This window comes from Megalobrama amblycephala, linkage group LG4 (assembly GCF_018812025.1).
Source record: "Megalobrama amblycephala isolate DHTTF-2021 linkage group LG4, ASM1881202v1, whole genome shotgun sequence".
Classification (NCBI taxonomy): Eukaryota; Metazoa; Chordata; class Actinopteri; order Cypriniformes; family Xenocyprididae; genus Megalobrama; species Megalobrama amblycephala.
Window position 1 is genome coordinate 6,902,815 of NC_063047.1, and position 22,878 is coordinate 6,925,692.

Consider the following 22,878-nt stretch of genomic DNA (forward strand, 5'->3'; position numbering starts at 1 on the left):
CACAACAGTACTGAGGTGCAAAAAGTATTTATCTGCCAATATAAAGTATAAATGGCATTTAATTACTATTTATACTTATTCCAAAGAACTGCTACTTTTACAGGTTAAAGCTGCAGTCTGCGATTTTTGGCCCTCTAGCGGTTAATAAACAGAACTGCACACGCATTGGAGAAGAACCTTGTAGCTACTTTTCTCCGTGTATGTCTATGGCGAGTCACGCAGTTACCGTGATACTCTGCGGCAGGTCCTACCAGTCCGGTCTGAAATAGTCTGAATATAAACACTTATTATAAGTGTACCATAATGATTCAGGGTAAGACAAAACATGGTTTGGAAAATGGATTCATGTTGTACATTCTCATTATATAATTTTTGTAAATTTTGACAGCAGCTTTAAATAGAATATATCACTATTTTCTATCACTATCATTTTTCTATCACTACACGTCTACAGCAATTTGCACTGTAAATAGCATCTATTGCTAGGAAAATATGTTGTTTCCTCTTAGTATAAAAAGCCGCTGCAATATGTTTTTTACCCCATTGGCAGATAGCCTAATTTGCAAAAAAAAAAAAAAAAAGCAATTTAATTTTATTATTTTTATTTATTTATTTATTTATTTTTGCCCGTGGGATAACATGAAAATGAATATTAGTACAATAACCTACCGTTCTGCCAGTTTTCACCTCTGATATTATAACAGTGATAAGAATTAAAATTACTGAATCGGTATCCGCGGGGCATTAAAAATCATTAAAAGTCGTTAAATGGATTTTGCGAAAATTAAGGCCTTAAATGGCATTAAAAAGCATTACATTTTATTCCTACAGGCATTAAATTTTTTTTAGATAGTTTTGAAGAAAAATAATACTACAAATTTATATTGAATATAGCCTTCATATTTTGAAGCAACTTTGATTTGCTGTTGTAAAATATGTACATTGGTGTGATACACACACAGAACCAGTTTGGTAATTGCCTTCGGCCGGTGCAAAATTGTCATAATGCCGTTTTGGACAGCGGCGGGCTGGGACCTGCGACTTTTCAGACCCCTTTTGCAACTTTTTTCCAAGAAAGCGCGTTATGACGAACATACTTGTTAACCTGATCTAGCTTCCGAGACCCACCGGTACTGCCGCACGAGCGCGAGATCTTGCTTTCCTAACTTATAAAAATATTATACAGTTAAGCAATATCACATGACCAAGAATGCTGTTTTCCTAAACAGGCTACCATCACGATTAAAAACGTGACACTGATTTCATACAGTTCAGTTAACAAATAGTTAATATTAAGTCACTTACATTTTAGAAGGAACATTGACTGTTTTTGTTCTATTTTAGCAGCGAAAATAGTTTCAAACAAAGATCACCGCAGAACCATAGCGTAGCAACACTCCGCCCTAAATAGTATTGAATATTAATAATGTTACATACTATTAAGGTTGGATAGAATGTTCATTGAGATACAGGCTCAGCCTTGTTTACGTTACTGAATGATTCAGCAATTTGAAGCATTTTGAGTCAGATTCAATTACCCATGCATAAACAAACTCCCTCATTCTTGAGTGAATCAGCCATTGGAATGAATCGTTTGAATGAATGACTCGCTTATTAAGACTGTTTCTTGATGCCACCTACTGGTGGTTTAGTTTAATTTTTAAAAGTATCATTTCCCCCCAACATTTCTTACAATCCCATAACATTATTTAATGCAGTTGTATTTTTTTATTATTGTGAATTTGTAAATGATTTAATTTGATTGGTAACAGCCCTTAGTGTCTTATTCCAATTAAATGTATTGATCAAATTTAAGAATTCAAAATGAAAGATGAATCATACATTTTACATGAATTGTTTTTTTTCTCCCCTGTTTTACTCGTACAAGTGAATGACAAGGCGTAATGTCAAGCCCTGTATGAAGTCTTAATGGGCCGCGGTTCGGTCACCATTTCATATAGTCTGACTACAAAAATAGAAAAATATATAGGTGAAGCTATTTTATTGGGAATTTAGCTGTATTAAAATATGTGAGCAAAAAGGGTAGCAGCAGAGGAGCAAACAAATTGCCGCATGACGTCATCTATCGACATTTAGTGACAGCGACATATATATATGGCATTAAAAAAGCATTAAATTAGATTTGAAACCTGCAGAAACCCTGAAAAATCGGGTAGATTTAGCAAGTGTATGTTGTATACTATGATGTTATGAACTATATGCTGATATAGTAAGGATGCTGATTTTTAGAAGGCAGCTGTCTGACTTTGAGATGGCAAATGGCAGCGTGGTTTGTGTAACATTAGCAACACGTTATTTCCTGTATGATAATGTAGTCAAGCAAAAGGCTAATCATATTAATTACCGCTATGTGTCCGACGTTGTAAAAAGCGATACCATTGCCCAGCATTTATTGGGAATTTGGCTGTATTAAAATATGTGAGCAAAAAGGGTAGCAGCAGAGAAGCAAACAAATTGCCACATGATGTCATCTATCGACGTTTAGCAACATATATATGGCATTAAAAATAAAAAAAATGGCATTAAAAAGCATTAAATTAGATTTGATGAAACCTGCAGAAAACCTGTGAATCATAATATTGGCGCTCCATTGATCATGGCTTTTCATACTCATGGTGTATGTGGGTCAACCTACTCAGAGTTGATTGAACTAGCTCAATTCATCTGTTCTGAAACTGAAAACTTTCCCATCTCAGAAAAAGTCAACACAAAGTTTAAGTTTCAACTCGGAGTTGGTTGAACCTCCTTACTGAAGGGGCCCCCTGGCTATTTTGTGAATTTGTTCATAAATACTCATCACTCTCCAGGAAAGGTGATCTCCAGGAACAGGACTGAGCAACCCTGCAGATGACAATTCATTTGAATTGTAATAATGATTCATATTAATTTACTGGACATGATTAATGAGTTTGTTATAGCACTTGGCTGCAATAGGGGATAAAAAAGGATAAACCTTTGAGAGTGCAATTAGAAAATTAGTTAGTGTATATGAAGAATATTTAAACCAAAATATGAAGCCTTTGAATGTGTATGTATTTACAATCTAAAGGAGTTTTAAAGTCCCCCTGTAGTCAACAATTCTATCCCTTAAAACTGATCTTTGATCACCAAAATGGCATATTTAAACATTTTTTCCTGTGAAGTTAATGATATACAGTTAATGATATGCTAAAGCCCGCCGGCACATTGACGTTATAGGTTACAAGGTAGTTTGTGACAAAAGAAACACCAGTGATTCCAAACTGCGTTTTTGAAACATTTTTTCAAACATTTTTAAAAAGAAAATACTCCGCAACGGTGTTGACATATGATTTTGCACATGGTTTGCCTTAAAGCATATTAAAAACACCACTTAGACATATAAACAGCATTAAAAACTTGATTTTCACCACAGGGGGACTTTAAGTTTTTATGATGTGATGATATGACTATTACGTGTTATGTTTGACTCATTTGTTTGGTGGAACAGAGATTTGGCTGGACTGGCTGAAGGATGAAATTCGCCTAACAGAAGATGAATCGGACCGCGAGAAAGTTTATGAGCTGTTTGAGAGGGCTATCAAGGATTATGTGTGTAAGTGTGACTTAATTATATTCATAATTTTCAGTTCTCAGAAACAGGTTTAATTTAGTCAAATTTTGTAGTGTTTTCTAAATGTAATATTTATGTTCAGGTGTTTTAGCTAACTGTAAAACACACATTCTGTTACCACCAATAATCTGATGAAGAATGTGTAATTTCTTCTTAATTGTAAGATAGATTGTTTTGAGATAAACCTGTACTGGGGGATTAAAAAGGCTGCTGTTAAACCCATCCACAGGTCCAGAGATCTGGTTGGAATATGTACAATACTCCATCGGGGGAATGGGAGCCCAGGGAGGCATTGAGCGGGTTCGGTCCATCTTTGAGAGGGCACTGACTGCAGTGGGTTTACATGTGACTAAAGGAGCTTCAATATGGGAGGCCTACAGGGAGTTTGAGATTGTTATTCTCTCAACAGTACAGGTATGTACTTGGGGTTCCTACTTAGATGGCATTAAGTGGCTGTAAAAAATAGCCAAATGGAAAGGCTTGTTATTAAATATCACATGAATAGTAATGAGAAGTATGAGTTTGAAGATATCATAAATGATTGCAGTGTTTTGTCTTGTACTGATGTTTTAACCCCCTCTTTCTTGTTCAGCCTCCTCCTGGCAGCGTTCCATCACAGGAGCAGCAGGAGCTGTTGAACGCCCAGCTCGACCGCATACACACACTCTTCAGGCGGCAGCTTGCTGTACCTCTGATGGGTGAGGGCCGGTCTGTTTCTCTCCTCTCACTCCTTCGGTCCTCCACTTTCCCATTCTTTCTTGTTTTTTCTCTTTCCAGTGTTGGAATGAATAATCGGAAAAACTTATCCACAGGCCGAAAGGTTCGGAAGAACGGATGCTGAAAGAATTTAGACTATGAATATAAGATTGCGCAATTTGGCAGAAATAAAATAAACTGAGAACAACATGTCTAGACCAAAGTGAAATTTGGTCAGATTGGATTGATTAAGACTTGAGTTACAAATAAAATTGATTGTTGCATGTGGTTTCCTTTCATGTACGTTTCTGAAAGCCAAGTAGTATAGGTTCTGTCAGGTAGACGCCAGCGCTGCCAGACGCTGTAATACAGGCTGGGGACAGGAGAGCCAGGAGCAGCCTGCAGATAGCCAGATGGTCTGGTTTTGTGAGCAGGGTTTTTTTCACCCCTTCTCTCTTACCGGCTGCTTTTGGCACCGGAGATGCGGAGGAGAAAGCTCTGATCACATCCCTCTCAGCTAAGAGAGCCAGATCACAGAATAGGCTTTCGTGTAGCACGGCTCATGTTTCTATAGCCCTATTTCTGTGTCATAAAATTGCCTTGTAGTGATGACATAGGTGAGAAATGCAGTAGTAACAGAAAGCATCTTTGAAACAGAACAGACACTGTGTTCCTGCAACAGTGAAAAGGTTTTGAAAGTTAAAGTATCTGGATGCTTTGTTTCTCATCTTTATGTGTTAACGTTGTGTAGATATGGAGGGAACCTACGCGGAGTACTCGGACTGGGCCGATGATGGCGTACCTGAGACGGTTACACACCAGTATAGACGTGCCCTGCAACAGATGGAGAAATGCAAACCTTACGAGGAGGCTTTGGTAACTTTGCCCTTGTCTCACTGCTGTAGATCCTTTGGTTTTCTGATTTTCCATTATAATTTAATGCAAAATGATGTCTCTGGCAGCAGTTGTAACCGTAAAGGCGGTGATTATGATTTTAAAATGTTTTATAGCAGTAGCCTGCTTACAGCCTAAATCAGTCTTTGCAAGTGTCATTTAGAGAATCTGAATGAATTAAACATCTGTGGCAAGGAAAGCTGTTTGTCCACAAACATTTGATAAATCAACACTATACTTTCACCCATTCAGGAGAAGTCAACATGAAATCTCAATTTTAATCTCATTATTTACTTTCTTATTACACAGTTCTCGTCTTTTTTGTTTTCTTGTTACTACTTTGTCTTTCATCAAACATTAAAGGCTTGAACCATCTCTGAAACAACTTCCTTTTTGGCTGACATCACTAAGGCTGCTTAACCAAAATGGAGTTGGCAGCAGTCCTCCACAATTGACTGCAAAACCTGAACACTATTCACTATTTAATTGATTCCCAGTGGACAAAATCAAGTCATGCTCTACCTTTTTTCCTACTTTGAATATCCTGTTTTTCTTGGACATTCAGCACATTTGAGAAACAAAATGGCTATGGGTGGCTTATGTTGACTTTAAAGCTTGTAGTCAAGCTTGTAGACCTCAACCTGTCTGACAATGAAGCATTAACATGTAGATGCTATTTATACTGTGCAGATTTTCATATCCAACAAATTAGAGTTGTCAAAAGTCGGTACTGAAATTTAAAAAATGTGATGCCCTGAGCGCTGTTGAGTGGATTCATAAACACCTCTGATTGGCCATTGTTTTGATCAGATATGTCTGAGATTGGCTACAATGATCAACGCACGGCAGTGTTTGAAAGCACACGGAAGTGTTTGAATTTGAAAGTGTGAGCAGGAGCGTTTGAAAGCAGGCATCTATCATTGGACTGGTCCGTGATAGACGCCTGCTTTCAAACGCTCCTGTGTGTATCTGTGTAAGCGCTCTGTGAAGAGCTTCATTGATGACTATTTACAACGTTTTTACATCATTGATCATTGAAGCCAATTACAGACAAATCCAAAAAGCCGTTAACACAATGGCCAATCAGAGGTGTTTTAGTTTACAAATCTGCTCAACAGCGCTCGAGGCATCACATTTTTTAAATTTCAGTACCGACTAGGTACAGAAGTCAGTACTTTTGACAACTCTACAACAAATAATTCACTCAAGTCGCAAGAAGAACTGAATTCAGAAAACAAATTCAACCCAACTAGTGCTGTTGCCATAGAAAGTGGAGAATGTACCATGCTCCCAGAAAGTAGAAGTGATTGTTAAATAGTGAACTGAATTACACTGCACTTATTTTAAATTAAAGTACCCAGTCACTAATTATAATTCAACACTACAATAATCAGTTAAGTGCTCTTGCACTCTTTTCATTAGAACACATGTAATTTCCCTGTGTGGCTCTTTTTTCTGTTAAATTCAAAAGATGATGTTTCTCATTTGTGCTTTCTAATGCTGTTCTTTTTGATTTTCTAGCTGGTCTCTGAAACTCCAAAGCTGGCAGAGTATCAAGTGTACATAGATTTTGAGATAAAGGAAGGGGATCCGGCCCGTGTCCAGATTATATTTGAGCGAGCGCTGGCGGAGAACTGCCTTGTGCCAGACCTGTGGATCAAATACACCACATATCTGGTGAGTGACTCGCATAAGCACACATCCGCTTTCACCCAGCTGCCCTTCGCAGAGCTCACAAAAAATGAATGTGCATCTGCACATGTGTTCCAGCCCCACACCTTCCTCTGTTTATTCAGGAACATATTAATTGCTTTAATGGGATGGTAATGAGATGCACAAGCCACAAACGCACAACAGCGTAGTTGCAGCTGAGAACACATTAGAGAGCCAACACCTCACCAGATGGAGGGAGGGAGAGGGGGAAAACGGCAAGTTAATAAGACAGAAAGAGAGATGGGGGAGGCGCGTAGGGAGAGAAAAATGAGAGCGAGAAGGGGAGAGAATGACACCTCCCCACATTAGCAGCCAAAGCTTCTATCCATTTGGGCTTTCTGATTCAACGACTGAACTTAATGAACTTCTGCATTAAGGGCTACAGGCTGGAGTGTGTTGGTGGAACCCATTCAGGCAGCTGAATTCCTGGCAGCTATGGATGTGTGAAGTAATTAAATCAAGCCTCCATACTTGTACTCTCTTAGGTGATTAAATTGAGATGCTATTTAACTAAATGATATGCACCTAACTCTGTGAGTCACAGAGCTGCTTTGCCTAATGGATAAAAGGGGGTTATTACTTGGTTTTACAAAGTACTGTATTGTATCTAAAGCCTTCTGTGAACAAGTGGGAACAAGTGTTTTTCCTTAGTGGAATTCCATTTCCTTCTTACTAATATCCATGCACCACTTATTCAGAGTAATTGGCTAGTTCTATCAGTGGAGTAGTCTTGTATGCTTCAAAGAACATTGCTACTATGATTGATACTTCAGCAGATATCCTCATTCAGTCTTTGATGAAACAAAAACATTTTGGAGTGCAGTAAGCAGATGTTGAGTTGGCGTATGGTGCACAAAGCAGGGATTTTATTCATCTCTTCCGTTTGTAAAGCCATTATTGCATTTTACGGAATGATTATTGATATAAGGCACTTTCCCGCAGACAAATTTGTCTTGGCTGAAGATTAAACCTCTTTTACAATGGAGGAGTGATTCCCTGCCGAACGTCTCCTTTAGCTTGATGCTATACGTAATCTTTGAGCAGAAGTGTTTGTAAATGGGTTGGCAGGAGAAAGGCAGCACTGGATTGGATGGGGAATTATGATCATTACAGACTACCCATCACACACACCACCTGCTCTTCCTGAAACATATTTAGTGGCTTTGGTGTGGAAGGCAAATGGGCTGGAGACCTTTTCTGTACATTTTAACACGTAATTCAATATTAATATCTTGATTTGTATATATCATTCTGAATTTAGTTGTATTTTTACTTCAGTTGTGTAACATGTTTCTGAGTGAAAGAATATTCAGGTGTGAATTTGCTCGTCATTCATCCTGATTTATATTTATTTCAATCTCTGCAATTTTGTAAAGTTGGAAAAATCAGGCACACAACCTGAAGGTGCAGTCATGTTTCTAGAACAAGAGTATAGTTTTTCACATTTCCACTGCATTTGCTTGAAACACAAGTCTTATTTCTGGTGTTTTTACCTGTTCAATCAATGATATGTTATTAAATAGGGCAGTTTTGAATCAATTTGTCCAGCTATTCAGTTGAAAATGTTCTAAATTGTAGTATTCCACAGTCAGAAGGAAGGTGATAAAATATCATTTTTGTGTTTGAGTTAAAAAGTTAAGTCACCCACATCTACTCGTTACACCTACTGCAAAAAAATAAATAAATAGAAAAAATGTTTTGTTTTTTTCTGTTCTACCTCAGGACCGTCAGTTGAAAATAAAAGATCTAGTGTTATCTGCTCATGAGCGAGCCGTCAGGAACTGTCCCTGGACCATGGGCCTGTGGAAGAGCTATCTATTGGCTCTAGAGCGACATGGGGCAGACCATCAGACAGTGACGGGTATTCACTTCAAACATCTGTGTCATCAAACGTTGTAGAACAGGGTTCCTATTGTCATGGAAAAAATCTATATAGTGAATATAACTTTTTCAGATTATGCTCAGTTCTAAATATAAAATAATATATATTTCTGTGCAATCTCTATGAAATGAAGAGTCATGGAAATTCATTTAGCAAATTCAAATTAGCAAAAGGTGTGGCAACACTGTAATGTTAAATCAGTTTCTGAATGACAAAAACCTTTTGCAGTAGTAGAACCATTTTAACATGGAAAAATTGACAGTAACATGCATTATGTCCCTAGATGTGTTTGAAAAGGCCCTGAATGCAGGATTCATCCAGGCGACTGATTATGTAGAAATCTGGCAATCTAATCTGGACTACTTGAGGAGACGAGTTGACTTCAGCAAAGGCAAGAGCATATGCTTTTCTTTTCTGCCCTATTACTGAGCTGTTCTTACATTCTCAAGTTTTGTTCCACAGTCACAGTTGATATCAGATGAGTGAATCTGATTTATTGTTGATGGATTTGTTGATCATTTCAGAATGGAGCAGGGAGTTGGACGAGCTGCGGGCAGCTTTCGCACGCTCCCTTGATTACCTGAAACAGGATGTAGAAGAGAGTAAGTATCTTATCTGATTTTATGAGGTATGAGAGCAGACTTGTAGTAGAAAGATACATTTAACTACGGTCTCGCTTCTTCTCAGGGTTCAGTGAAAGTGGAGATCTGTCCTGCACAATAATGCAGATCTGGGCAAAGATAGAGGTGAGGAAACACTACACCGTTGCATCTGTCCATCCTCCATTAACTAATGTCATTCTGCTGACTAACGTCTGTCCGCCGTTGTTATAGTGCTGCTTTTGTCTGTTTCCTCCAAACAGGCCTTACACTGTAAGAACATGCAGAAGGCCCGTGAACTGTGGGACAGCATAATGACAAAAGGGAATGCAAAATATGCCAACATGTGGCTGGAATATTACAACCTGGAAAGGTCAGTCCTTTTCATCAGTTTGTGCAACAGGTCATATGTTTTTGCTTCCGTTGAAGCACAAGGTGCTCTTTGAATCATTTGATTCAAAGAAATCAAAAGCATGCTGGATCACAAATTTGTGTAAAACCTTCTGATCATGTTGACTTCATGCAGCTTGAGTGCTGCTGTGATTAAAGCAAAAGAGGGATGACCCAAATATTAAAAATTCCTGTTTATTTGAAGGGAAAAAATATGTACAGGTGTATATGACTTTCTCCTTTCAGCACAATCAGAGTTATATTAAAGGTCCCGTTTTTTGTGGTTTTTTTGAAGCTTTGATTGTGTTTATAGTGTGCAATATAACGTTCATGTTTCGTGTGTTAAAAAACACAGTATTTTTCACATAATTTACTTATCTGTATACAGCTGTTTCCACTGTCGTAAAAACGGGCTGATGACTTCCTTGTTCTATGAAGTCCCTCCTTCAGAAATACGTAACGAGTTCTGATTGTGCCAGCGGTTCCTGTGTTGTGATTCGACAGCAGCTTCTGCTCCATCTTTCAAGAATAATCTTTGTGCGAATCCGGCATTAAACTGATTGAGATTGAGGAAGCTGTCCTCAGCAAAATGTGCTGCACATAGTTTTACATGTGGATTATAATTTTCGGGAACCGAGTTAAACATAAATTGTAACCATTGATCTCTAAGTGCAGCGTCCCTGGGAAGGCCAAACAAAGGTGATTGGACTGCGGGATGAAAATAACAGTGCTTCGACGACATGGCGATAAACACACTCTACAAACGCAACTCTTGCTCTTCTCCATGGGAGCGCAACAAGACCACGCCCCCTTTTTTGTGTATTCCTGTGGGCGGAGGTTAGTCAAAAAACTTTTTAGTGACGTCATTAAAGAAGGAAGTAGAGGGATGTAGTCCAAACTGGCCGTTCGATGTAGGCGACTTCTGTTAAATAAAATATCTCGCTTGGCATTGAACTTTGAGCTTTAAAATTGTACAGATTTTATTTATACTCTAACAACAACATTACACACTAACTAAAGTTTGAAACATGGGATCACGAAGAACGGGACCTTTAAAGTTCCCTTGTGGTGAAAATCATTTTTTTTTGTTTATATGTCTATGTGGTGTTTTTAATATGTTTTAAGACAAACCATGTGCAAATTCATAAGTCATCACCATTGCTGAGTATTTTCACTTTAAAACTGCAGTGATCTAAAGGTGGTTTCAAAAACGCAGTTTGAAATCGCTGGAGTAATCGTGGGGCATTAAAAAGCATTAAAAGTCATTAAATGGATTTTGCGAAAATTAAGGCCTTAAATGGCATTAAAAATCATTACATTTTATTCCTTCGGGCATTAAATATTTTTAGATAGTTTTGAAGAAAAATAATACTACCAGTTTATATTGAATATAGGCTAATAACTTTGATTTGCTGTCGTAAAATATGTACATTGGTGTGATACACACATGGAACCAGTTTGGTAATTTGGCACGCGGTTGAGATCTTGCTTGTCTGCTGTTCTCTGCCAGAGAACGATTAAAATGGATACTATTGCTTCTGACCTGAGTGATCATTTTACATACATATAACGTACATATAACGTTAGCCAAAATCACAGCAACTGTCTTTATCTTATGTGTATTGTGATTTTGTCAGACAGCGTCTCGATTATAAATCGGGATTTAGCGCTGGTCAATACAAAAACAAACCAAAAAAAAAATGTGAATGATTTTATTACATTTAGTTTAAGTGGCGATCGATAGTGGATAATAATAGGCTGTATAATGTAGGCTACTGACGATAACAAGGTTGCGCTTTTGAGGCTCGCGCACCATCTCGAGAAGCGGAAACATGAGTGAAGCACACACATAAAAAAACTAAGTTAAACATACTGTGGTAAAAATTCAAAATGTGGAGTTTTTTATAACTTGATACAGTTAAGCAATATCACATGACCAAGAAATGCTGTTTTCCTAAACAGGCTATCATCACGATTAAAAACGTGACACTGATTTCATACAGTTCAGTTAACAAATAGTTAATATTAAGTCACTTACATTTTAGAAGGAACATTGACTGTTTTTGTTCTATTTTAGCAGCGAAAATTGTTTCAAACAAAGATCACAGCAGAACCATAGCGTAGCAACACTCACCCTGCATCCCAATGTGCATACTGTCCACCCTATCCGCCCTAAATAGTATTGAATATTAATAATGTTACATACTATTTAGGATGGATATAATATTCATTGAGATGCAGGCTCAGCCTTGTTTACGTTACTGAATGATTCAGCAATTTGAAGCATTTTGAGTCAAAGATTCAATTACACATGCATAAACAACTCCCTCATTCTTGAGTGAATCAGCCATTGGAATGAATCGTTTGAATGAATGAGTCGCTTATTAAGACGGTTTCTTAACGCCACCTACTGGTGGTTTAGTTTAATTTTTAAAAATATCATTAACATTATTTAATGCAGTTGTATTTTTTTTTATTGTAAATTTGTAAATGATTTAATTTGATTGGTAACAGCCCTTAGTGTCTTATTCCAATTAAATTTATTTATCGAATTTAAGAATTCAAAATGAAAGATGAATCATACATTTTACATGAATTGTATTTTTTATTATTTTTTTTTCCGGACAAGCAACTGTTTTACTCGTACAAGTGAATGACAAGGCTTAATGTCGAGCCCTGTATGAAGTCTTAATGGGCCGTGTTTCAGTCACCATTTCTTATAGGCTGACAACAAAAACAGAAAAATATATAGATGAAACAATTTTATTTGGAATTTTGCTGTATTAAAATATGTGAGCAAAAAGGGTAGCAGCAGAGAAGCAAATTGCCGCTTGACGTCATCGATCGACATTTAGCGACAGCGACACACTCTCAAAGATATAGAAGAAAATGAATAAAAACATTTTTGATCAATATATATTATAACTGCAGAAAGGCCACACTGCAGATAGATATACATTTCATATGTCGGCAAATCAAATTACATCGGCTAAATTGCCTGTGCGAGCAAGCTTTTTTTTTTTAAATAGTTTGAAATCACTTGTAGCTACCCTACCTGTTTGAGAGAGAAAAATCCAGTCTTTCACGCGATCTGCCTGTGTCCGTTTGAGTCTTTTCAAATAGCGCGCTATAGTCAGCTCGTTGGCCGGCAGAAGCGCGCTGCAGTGTTTGTTGTTGTTGAGTTCTTGGACATGAGCTGTTGGCACAACTTGCATCATACGTTTTTTTGATCATCTTTTACCATTTCAAAGTGCATCCAATTGTACACTTTATCCCAGACACTGTTGAATATTTAATCCCTGCCGTAAAGATGCTCATCTGCCGGTCAAGGATCATGGAAGTGAAACTTAAATCAGTCACAGATTGGATTTATTCACGCACATTAAAAAATATTTATTAAAAGCTTCTTTCTTTTCACATTTTTATTTATAGTATTAACATAATAGGCTGTGTATTACCCTATTGGGAAAGAACCCGTAGGTCTATGTAAAATCAGATATTGAGCGCCCCCATATCTCGTCTCATAACACCTCTGCGACGATTCGACTGTGAGATTGGTAGTCGAATCAGGCTCCTCCTATCGAAGATTCGAATCGTCGACTATTCAGGATCACCCCTAATATAAATATATATATATATGACATTAAAAAATAAAAAATTGCATTAAATTAGATTTGATGAAACCTGCAGAAACCCTGAAAAATCGGGTAGATTTAGCAAGTGTATGTTGTATACTATGATGTTATGAACTATATGCTGATATAGTAAGGATGCTGATTTTTAGAAGGCAGCTGTCTGACTTTGAGATGGCAAATGGGAGCGTGGTTTGTGTAACATTAAAACACATTATTTCTTGTTTGACAATGTAGTCAAGCAAAAGGCTAATCATATTAATTACCGCTATGTGTCCGACGTTGTAAAAAGCGATACCATTGCCCAGCATTTACCTCACTAAGGCCTCGTTTACACTGTAGGTCTTGATGCCAAATCCTGATTTGTTGCATATATCCGATTTTTTTATTTTTTTTATTTTTTTATAAATCTGTCCGTTTACACGTTCTTTCAATTGTGACCCATATCCGATTAATGTGTTTACACTTGCCATATCATCTGAAACATTGCTAGTGGCGTAACTGTTTTAAAAAGTGGGTGGGACAGGAATGTGTGTAGTGGGGGGGGTGTATTGTATTATCGCAATAATAAATGCACAAAATTTATTGACATAGACCTCATGTTTAATATGAGTATTTACATTAGTCAATAAATACGTGGATCCGAATTTATTGTCAGATTGTCCTGATAGACTAGTGGTAGAATTTTTGTTCAGCATGTCAGAGGTTCTGGGTTCTAATCCGCCCTCGTACAATGTATTTTATTTTATTCTAATTAAAACCAAAAATGTTCATCAATGATTGTATATAAAGAGCAGGGATACGTTTATGTGTATTTTATTTTGTGATTTCACCGGAAGGAATAGAGTCTCCGCAACAGCGTTAAAAGAACAGGGTCCCCGCGGATCCTTGAAAAGTCTTAAAAAGTCTTATATACAAATTTCGGTTTTTAAGGCCTAAAAAAGTCTTAAATTGTATGGAATGTCTTGAATGTCTTCAATTTTCGCAAGGGAGGTATTAAATTCCGTATGGGACCGAGCGAGTGAAATGTCTCCGTCCGGTTTCGTGTATTTTTTAGATGCAATTTTATAACTGACCAGCGTACCTTGGGATCTTAAATATTTTTCGTTGCATTACCGCAAAACTTTCTATAGTCTGACAGACCCAATGACTGACTGATCATTGGACAGAAGATTTTTTTTCTCGCGGTAGTTATTGCGTTGCGTCATCAGAGAGAATTGAGGTAGCAGCCTTAGGTAAGCGCAAATGTAATGATTTATGGCTCGAGAAAGATGAATTCTCTTGGTGGTTAAGGCCGGTGCCGGTAAATGTCTACGAGGCAAACTGCGGCGTTTGTAGAAAATGTTTTAAACTGGGTACAATGGGCATTAAAGCGGTACGCACACGCCGAGCATCTGAATGGATCTTTTGCGGTAATGCGACGGAATATATCCGGAATTCCGTTTTTTTTAGGTCTAAAATCATGATGCATGTGAATCATGCAGATCAGTAAGATGTTTTATATGTTTTATATATGTTATGTTTTATGTTTTCTAATACGTCAACGACGGAATGGTCCAGCGCCGCGCGGCGCCATCTGCAAGACAAAGGTCAGCAATGATGTAGGAATATCTGATCAGAGCTGTACACGGATACACATTTTTAAACAAATCTGCTGTGGCAAAGCTACTGCAAGTGATTTTCGGTGCTGGAAATCCATATATCCTTTGCTGAAACAAGCTCGTCATGGAGAGCGCAGCTCATGGTTGCTTAGCAACGGCAGACGCTACCGCAGCGTCCGAGCGCTTTGGAAAGGAGAAAGCGGCGCCGACGCGTTTTCCATGCGTTTTTAGACGCGACATATGAACGGTCTCTAAAAGAGTTCAAATGGTTCAACGCGCCAAATGCGAGTAGAATCAGCACTGAAACGTGTTACTCGTTCGTTAATTTTTATGAATGGTGGTGAGAATTTAATATATAATTTGCAACGGCTGTGATGTAATTATATAAATAGTCTGATGCGCTGCATGCTTGCTGTAACAGTGGTGTTTTCATTTTCGATTCACTGTAAATGCTACTTTGTGACGTTTACATTTGGATGTGGGAATGCAACATTCATCATTAGAGAAGTTTCAGTGTCACGTGATTCTTCACTATTTATATGATCAGTGTTAAAATGCAGTTTTTGCTGCTTAATTTTTGTGGAAATCCAATTTAAACATTTGTGGTAGGATTTAAAAAATAGAAAAATTAACAGTTGAATTCGTCATACTTTAAAGTGAGTGAAGAGTGAAGACATTAAAATGTTACAGAATATTTCAATTTAATAAATGCTTTAATAAATAATATATTTGATGAATACATGTAATAATTTCAAATAAATGCTGTTCATTGAACTTTCTATTTTTCAAAGAAAACTAACAAATATCACCATTTCCACAAAAATATGAAGCAGCACAATTGTTTTCAACATTGATAATAAGAAATGTTTCTTGAGCATCAAATCAAATTGTAATGACTTCTGAAGGATCATGTAACACTGAAGACTGGAGTAATGATGCCGAAAATGATCACAGGAATAAATTACATTTTATAAAATATTTTTTTTTATAAAATATAGAAAACTTTTTTTTTATTAGTAAGAATATTTCACAATGTTGCTGTTTGTACTGTATTTTTGATCAAATAAATGCGGCCCTGGTGAGCAGAAGGGACTTTTTGATTTTAAAATCAGTAATTGTTTCCAAACTTTTCACAGGTACTTTAATAATAACAATTCTATTAATACATTTTATATATTATATTATATTAATTATTATCATGATTATTAAATGCTGCTTTTTAATTTTACAGAACAATAATATGCATTATTACAATATATGACATATCTTTTAATGTGATAAATATAATTTAAAAAAAAGGTGCCGGGGCGTGGCTTGGGTGCAGGGTCAGACTTTCCTGCTTTTTTTATCTCTAGGTGATCACATGCCTGATATATATTGTGTGTGTGTGTGTGTGTGTGTGTGTGTGTGTGTGTGTGTGTGTGTGTGTGTGTGTGTGTGTGAGTGTGTGTGTGAGTGTGTGTGTTTCCATCGTAGGTTTGGTCTTAAATTTCATGTAAGGTGGTATTAAAAAGGTCTTAAAAAGTCTTAAATTTAGCTTGTTCATATCTGCAGATACCCTGAAGATAAATTAAAACGTTTGTTTGTGTGAAGACTGCGCAGTGTGCATGAGCGCCAAGAGAACATTGTTGTGCCACAGATAACAGCGGCAACGAGCACTCAGCATGATTTCAAAAACAACACATCCCAGCGCCAGATCACCTATTATTTAGCACAAACGAATGAACGGACACATACATGCAGAATTATGTCAAAATGTCCTTCTCGGTGAGTATCCTTGTAAACACAGTTGCTTATGGGTTAGGTAACACAAACAAAGAAAATGGATGTGTGTCATTATAATGGATCTGTGTATTCGGTCTGAAAGTGACAGCAGGCTTGGTGCTTTCTGTGTCATAAATGTTAACAAACAACAAAATACAGAGAGAAAATCACTTTTGCAGCAGATTACTTTTTAACACAGATTATTTTCAATTTATACAGTGAAGACTATGCTTGCAGTGTTATTTTACATTAGATTTTTCATTTTCTGGACCAAGTCAAGTCTTCATTTATATAGCGCTTTTCACAATACACATTGTCTCAAAGCAGCTTCACAGTGACAATAGGAAAATTATTATTGAGCTAAAGTTAGTTTTTGATTGAATCACTTCCGTTGTAAAAATTGTTAGTTATTACTTTAGGGGCCGCTTAAATGACACCTTTCCTACTGAAAAACCGAATACCTTTAATGCATTCTTGCCGTTCATTTACATGTTTAGTAGGGGTGCAATGGTTCTCGGTAAAAAATCGAACCGTTACCGTTCTCCACTTACGGTTCGGCACGCACTTGCGCCGCGGTCCGTCTCGAATGACGACACATCTATTGGTTAATATGGTTTGTTTAAAATAGAATGTGGAAAACAGACCGACAGAGTTCAGATAATGTATGTTTCAGTTGATGGATGCGCAAAACGTTACAACAACAATAATCAGAAAGCGTGGACAAAACTCTTTGTAAACTTTGTTCAGTTCGAGTGCCATATGCTCTTTTATCCAGTCATTTACGTCATCATCACCCGGGTGTTGATAATGCGCAAGCGCAGGTGAGATGTGAACAGCACAAGTTGCTTTCTGTGTTTAAACTAAACTTATTTAAGCCTTGCCAATTTAAACATTGAAGATCAAGACGCGAAAGAGATCTTGCGCACGCTGTGAGAAGATTCATGCACTCATCCGAAGCGCGCAAACGTTTATTTCAGACAGCGCGCAAATACCGAGTTCTCTTTTAAGTCTTGCACTTCAGCGGACAAATTCATACAAAAATTATGTCAACATGCCCGTCTTAGTGAGTATCCTAGCAAACCGGTTATGTCTTAAGTGAACATATAATAGTCGAGAACGCATGTGTAACAGTATATGTACTGGATCGTGCATGTCTTAAAGGGGAAAAAATTATTCCTGCTGTCTGTGTTTTTAATGTTAACCAACAAATGACAAAGAAATCACTCACTGCTCTTGACTGAATAGCTTTTGTAACTTCAATAATGATTAATCTTTATTTAATTTAAACAGTGAAGATAAAATGCAGTGTTATTTTATATTTGATTACTTTATCCATTTTCTGTACCTTAAAACTACTGTTAGATACCTGAAAACCTCAAAAGCACTGTTTATTTTATTAGAATATTTGCTCTATTGTATTTATTTGTGATGTTTTGTTTGTAATTTGATTATTTGTTCTTATTTTCGTTTTTTATTTGAGTTTATTTATAGTCCTATTTTTCCTGATCATAGCACATACCGAACAACCGTGACCCTAAAACCATGATACGAACCGAACCGTGAGCAATTTGAACCGTTGCACCCCTAATGTATTGTTATGAAAAATGCACAAAAATACTATTTTCAGTTTTTATATGAAATCTATATTTTTCAAAACACATTTTACTCTAAAACTGAGAAAATCAAAGCCATAAATCTAAACAAGTTGTGTTCCAATTCTAAATTTGAGGTTGATATATAGCCCATCAAAAAATTAGCTTTCAGTAAGATTTTGTTTGGGCGCAGTACCAAATGTTTCCACTAGATGAAATGTGAATAGAAATGAAAACATGTTTGATATTTAGGATTTTAAATCTGGAAGATTACATCAGTTTTTTAACAACAGCCACTGAGAGAAGTGAATGAGAGCACTTTTGAAATTGCGACCATGAAATCAGATGCTGTATGGGTTCGTTAGACAGCGGAGATGGTGGAACGGCGCGTGGAAGTGTTGCAACAACACGACTGCTTGAATAACGCGTCTTCGAAAAACATGAGACAAACATATGGACAGAGAGAAAAGCTGGGGAGAAAACTGTATGGTTTTGAACATATCGGGTGAGTGTAGAAAGCTGCTAGCAATGTAAACATGACCTGTTTAGATGTCAGCGACGATCTGCTATGCATGTTTACATCCGCTTCCCCATGAGATCTCGTGAGGTGCTCTTCTGGGTCTGATAATATCCTTTTAGTGTGTGCTGTGCTACAATTTTCACATCTTGTAGTGTGTGCATGTTTGATATTTACGAGAAGAAAAAAATCTGTGAAGATTCTCCTTATGTGTGTGCTGCAACCAGATTCCACAATCGGGATTTTAAAACTCTAGCCCCCGGTTTCACAGACAAGGCTTAAGCTAGTCCCAGACTAAAATGCATGTTTGAGGCATTTTAACTGAAAGCAACTTGCACTGACATATCTTAAAATATGCCAGTGCTATTGTTTTGTCTCAAGATGCACACCAGTAATGTTTCTTTTTAGGGTAGATTTATAAAAGCTAGGCTACTTAAATGTCTTAATTGAACTAAGGCCTAATCCTGGCTTAGTCTAAGCCCTCTCTTTGAAATCAGGCCTAGAAGTGTGGAATTCACAATACAACATTTTTTTCTAACGTTCAAAGTAAATTTAACTTTAGAATTGAACTAATCATCTTCGATGGGACGTTGTAGTTTTTGTGGGGCATACAGAGGAAACAGACACCGGGACAGCATAATTTCTCAAACAGAATCACAAAAATATTAAGCAGAACAACAGTGATAATAATATGAAATATTTTTCAACATTGATATTTTTTTTTTCCAGCAAGTATTAGCGTATTCGAATGATTTCTGAAGAATCAGGTGACACAGAATGACTGATGCAGAATGATAGACTAGTGAAAATGTATTTAATATATTTTTAATATATTAACATTAAAATATATTTCATATTATTTTATATAATAAAATAGAGGGAAAAAAGCTATTTTAAAAGCTCACATTGTTCAGAGTGGAGATTCCATTGTGGAGCACTAAATGGAAACTCTGACTCTGTTCTGCCGTTGGTGTATTAGGAGTGAACTGATCGAAAGACTTTCGAGACTTTCTGCAGATATTTCAACAAATATTGAATTTGATTGCGGCATTCAGTGTCCATTAATGGCGCTGTTTAGCAGTGTTTTTATTCGACTGTTTGAGCACTCACTTCTTGCGAAGAAGAGCGACACAGCCGTGTGCAGCGCAAGAATTAACGGCAGTAGAGAACCTTCCAGAGGAGCGTGAGGCCTTCGACTTCACTGCCAATGACAGGAAGTGTAGGAAGAGACGCCGCAAGGTACCTAAGAAGTGCCAGCTTGGAGAGAGAGAGGAGGAAAGAGAGGTGAAGATCGAGGGATAGATCAGTCATAAAGATGAGGCTGAAGAGGAAAGAGTGCCACTCAGACTTGAAAAGATAAAGATAAAGAAGAGTGGATGTGTGTATCAGAGTAAAAGAGAGATGCACAGTCTAGAAAAATTGCGTCATCCCAAACGACTTCCTCTGAGCCCGACTCCTGCACCTGATAAAGTCGTTGCTCTGCATCATCCTCCCAGCCGGAAGCCTCAGCCGTTTACTTCTTCCCTGTTTGAGCCTCTTCCAGAACTTATGCTGATTGATATAGAGGATGAGGAGAATGAGTATGTGACCTTCCCGGCCAGTGACTTTCTCAAGTCTGAATGCCCCCAAATGCCGGAGGCTGAAATGAAACCGAGAAAGGTGGTTGCTTGGTTGGAGAAGGACAGCGAGGTGCAGGAGGAAGAGTGGGAGTGCAAAGTGGTGGATGTCCAGGGATTTGAAGAAGAGGACCCCAGTGAAATGATAGACTCCAGCACCTTACAAGGCCATGCCTCTCTGAAAACAGAGCTCGATGAGCTCTCGATGAAGCTCTTCTGTGTAACCTCTCCTGACTGTCCCAAGAATGAGACCCAGCACACTGTGAACATCCAGGAAAAGTGCAAAAGAAAAGTGCTACTTTTTCTGTTCACCTGGGCAGAGGAGAAGGCCAAAAACAAGGAGGAGAAGAAAATAATCAAGGAGAAGAAGCGACGAGAAAAAGAGTTGTTGCTTGACCGCTACATGAACGATCCGAAACTGAAGCACTTGTGGATCAACAAGCACAACCGCAACTACTGCTTCTCCTAATGCGGATCATCGTCCCTCCTCACCTTTATCCTGTGTAAATAAAATCCTCTTTACCTTTAACCTGTGTTTGTCTAACACATGTAATATGAAGTGAATCAATTTTAACTAGTTTGGTTAGTTAAAACTAACTATTTAACCAGTGTTGGGGGTAACTCATTACAAGTAACTTGAGTTACCTAATCAGATTACTTTTTTCAAGTAACTAATAAAGTAATGCATTACTTTTAAATTTACAACAACATATCTGAGTTGCTTTTTCAAATAAATAACGCAAGTTACTTTGTTTTCCCATGTATTGACTGACAGCTCTCCTGTCCCCAAGTTTAGATAAATTGAGATTAAGTGCAGAGACATTGTGTGTAAACACGACGGTTATTGTAGTTCTAGACTAAATGTGAGCATTTACTCATCTTGCTTGCACAAAAGCAGAAAATTTATAAAATTCCACAAAATGTATAAAAACTGTGAAATGCAAACTGTGAAAATTGCATAAACCTGCAAAAATTAAATATATTAAATTAAACAAATATATATTTTATGTATTTAATCTCACTTTATTAACCAATGCCTTTGCTGCCGACCTTCATGATCTATTTCAATCATACTAATAAGCAAAAATGACTTTAGATAAATATCACATTTGTAATCAGCCAGATGCTTATTCATTTCAATTTTGGTGTGAAAGGGCCTTTACATTTGACAAAAAAAAAAACCTTTTTGTTGTTATTAAAAAACAAACAAGCAAGCCCAGCCCAAGGAAAAGTAGGAAAAGTAACACAAAAGTAATGTAACGCATTACTTTCCATAAAAAGTAACGCAAGTAGTTACTTTTTTAGGGAGTAACTCAATATTGTAATGCATTACTTTTAAAAGTAACTTTCCTCAACACTGCTATTTTTTCCTCTGGGGTCAACTTATTTATGTAAACATTACTTTTTTTTATGATTCTGACCCTTAGATAATATAAAAAGGCTGTTTTTGCTACTGTGCATTCAAAACATCTGTTTAAACATCATTTGTCATGAGCTGCAGGACTGCAAAGCCTGCATTACATTGAGCAATCCGTGTTGAAATATGCCTGAAATGGACTGAAATTAAGGGGGACCTTGTAAACTTCAGATGGATATGAAGAAGAATCATAACATCTGGTGTTTATAAATAACAGTATCTATACGTCTTCTTAATTCTCCTTAATTTTTGAGCGTAAGGTGGACAGGACTAGTCAATCGTCATGAAGGAAGGATCATGCCAAGAACAGCTCACTTTCAAGCTTCTTTACAGTAATTAGATCAGGGTGGAGAGAGGGCAGGGATAAGAGGCTCACATTTATTTCAGACAGCGCGCAAATACTGAGTTCTCTTTCAAGTCTTGCGCTTCAGCAGAAAAATTCATACAAAAATTATGTCAGCATGCCTGCCTTGAAGAGTATCCTAGCAAACATAGTCGGTTATGTCTTAAGTGAACATATAATAGTCGAGAAAGACATTGCATGTGTAACAGTATATGTACTGGATCGTGCATGTCTTAAAGGGAAAAAAAACTATTCCTGCTGCCTGTGTTTTCTTCAATAATGATTAATCTTTATTTATTTTATATGGTGAAGATAATATGCAGTGCTATTTTTTTATTTGATTACTTTATCCATTTTCTGTACCTGAAAAACCTGAAAATCACTGTTTATGTTATTTGAATATTTGCTCTATTGTATTTATTTGTGCTGTTGCTTGTAGTTTATTTGTTCTTATTTTCTTTATTTTTTGACAATAGTCCTATTTTTCTGCAACATAGCAAATACCGAACCGTACTAAAACCGTGATACGAACCGAACCATGAGCAGTTTGAACCCCTATGTTTAGTCTATAGGTTTGCGTGTTTGATCTATGCGAACTGGAATAATTCG

The 22,878-nt window shown here is 37.1% G+C and overlaps 1 protein-coding gene across 1 annotated transcript in view; it reads left to right on the plus strand.

Annotated features, from left to right (window-relative positions):
- The window catches only part of sart3 (spliceosome associated factor 3, U4/U6 recycling protein), a 39,503-nt gene that overhangs the window by 9,123 nt on the left and 7,502 nt on the right, over positions 1–22,878 (plus strand). Inside the window, exons 3-12 of the mRNA XM_048187077.1 lie at positions 3,491–3,595; positions 3,843–4,027; positions 4,206–4,311; positions 5,061–5,185; positions 6,725–6,880; positions 8,639–8,777; positions 9,082–9,189; positions 9,323–9,400; positions 9,486–9,544; positions 9,661–9,770. Of these exons, the coding sequence (XP_048043034.1) occupies positions 3,491–3,595; positions 3,843–4,027; positions 4,206–4,311; positions 5,061–5,185; positions 6,725–6,880; positions 8,639–8,777; positions 9,082–9,189; positions 9,323–9,400; positions 9,486–9,544; positions 9,661–9,770 (1,171 nt within the window). The remainder of the gene's footprint in view (positions 1–3,490; positions 3,596–3,842; positions 4,028–4,205; positions 4,312–5,060; positions 5,186–6,724; positions 6,881–8,638; positions 8,778–9,081; positions 9,190–9,322; positions 9,401–9,485; positions 9,545–9,660; positions 9,771–22,878) is intronic.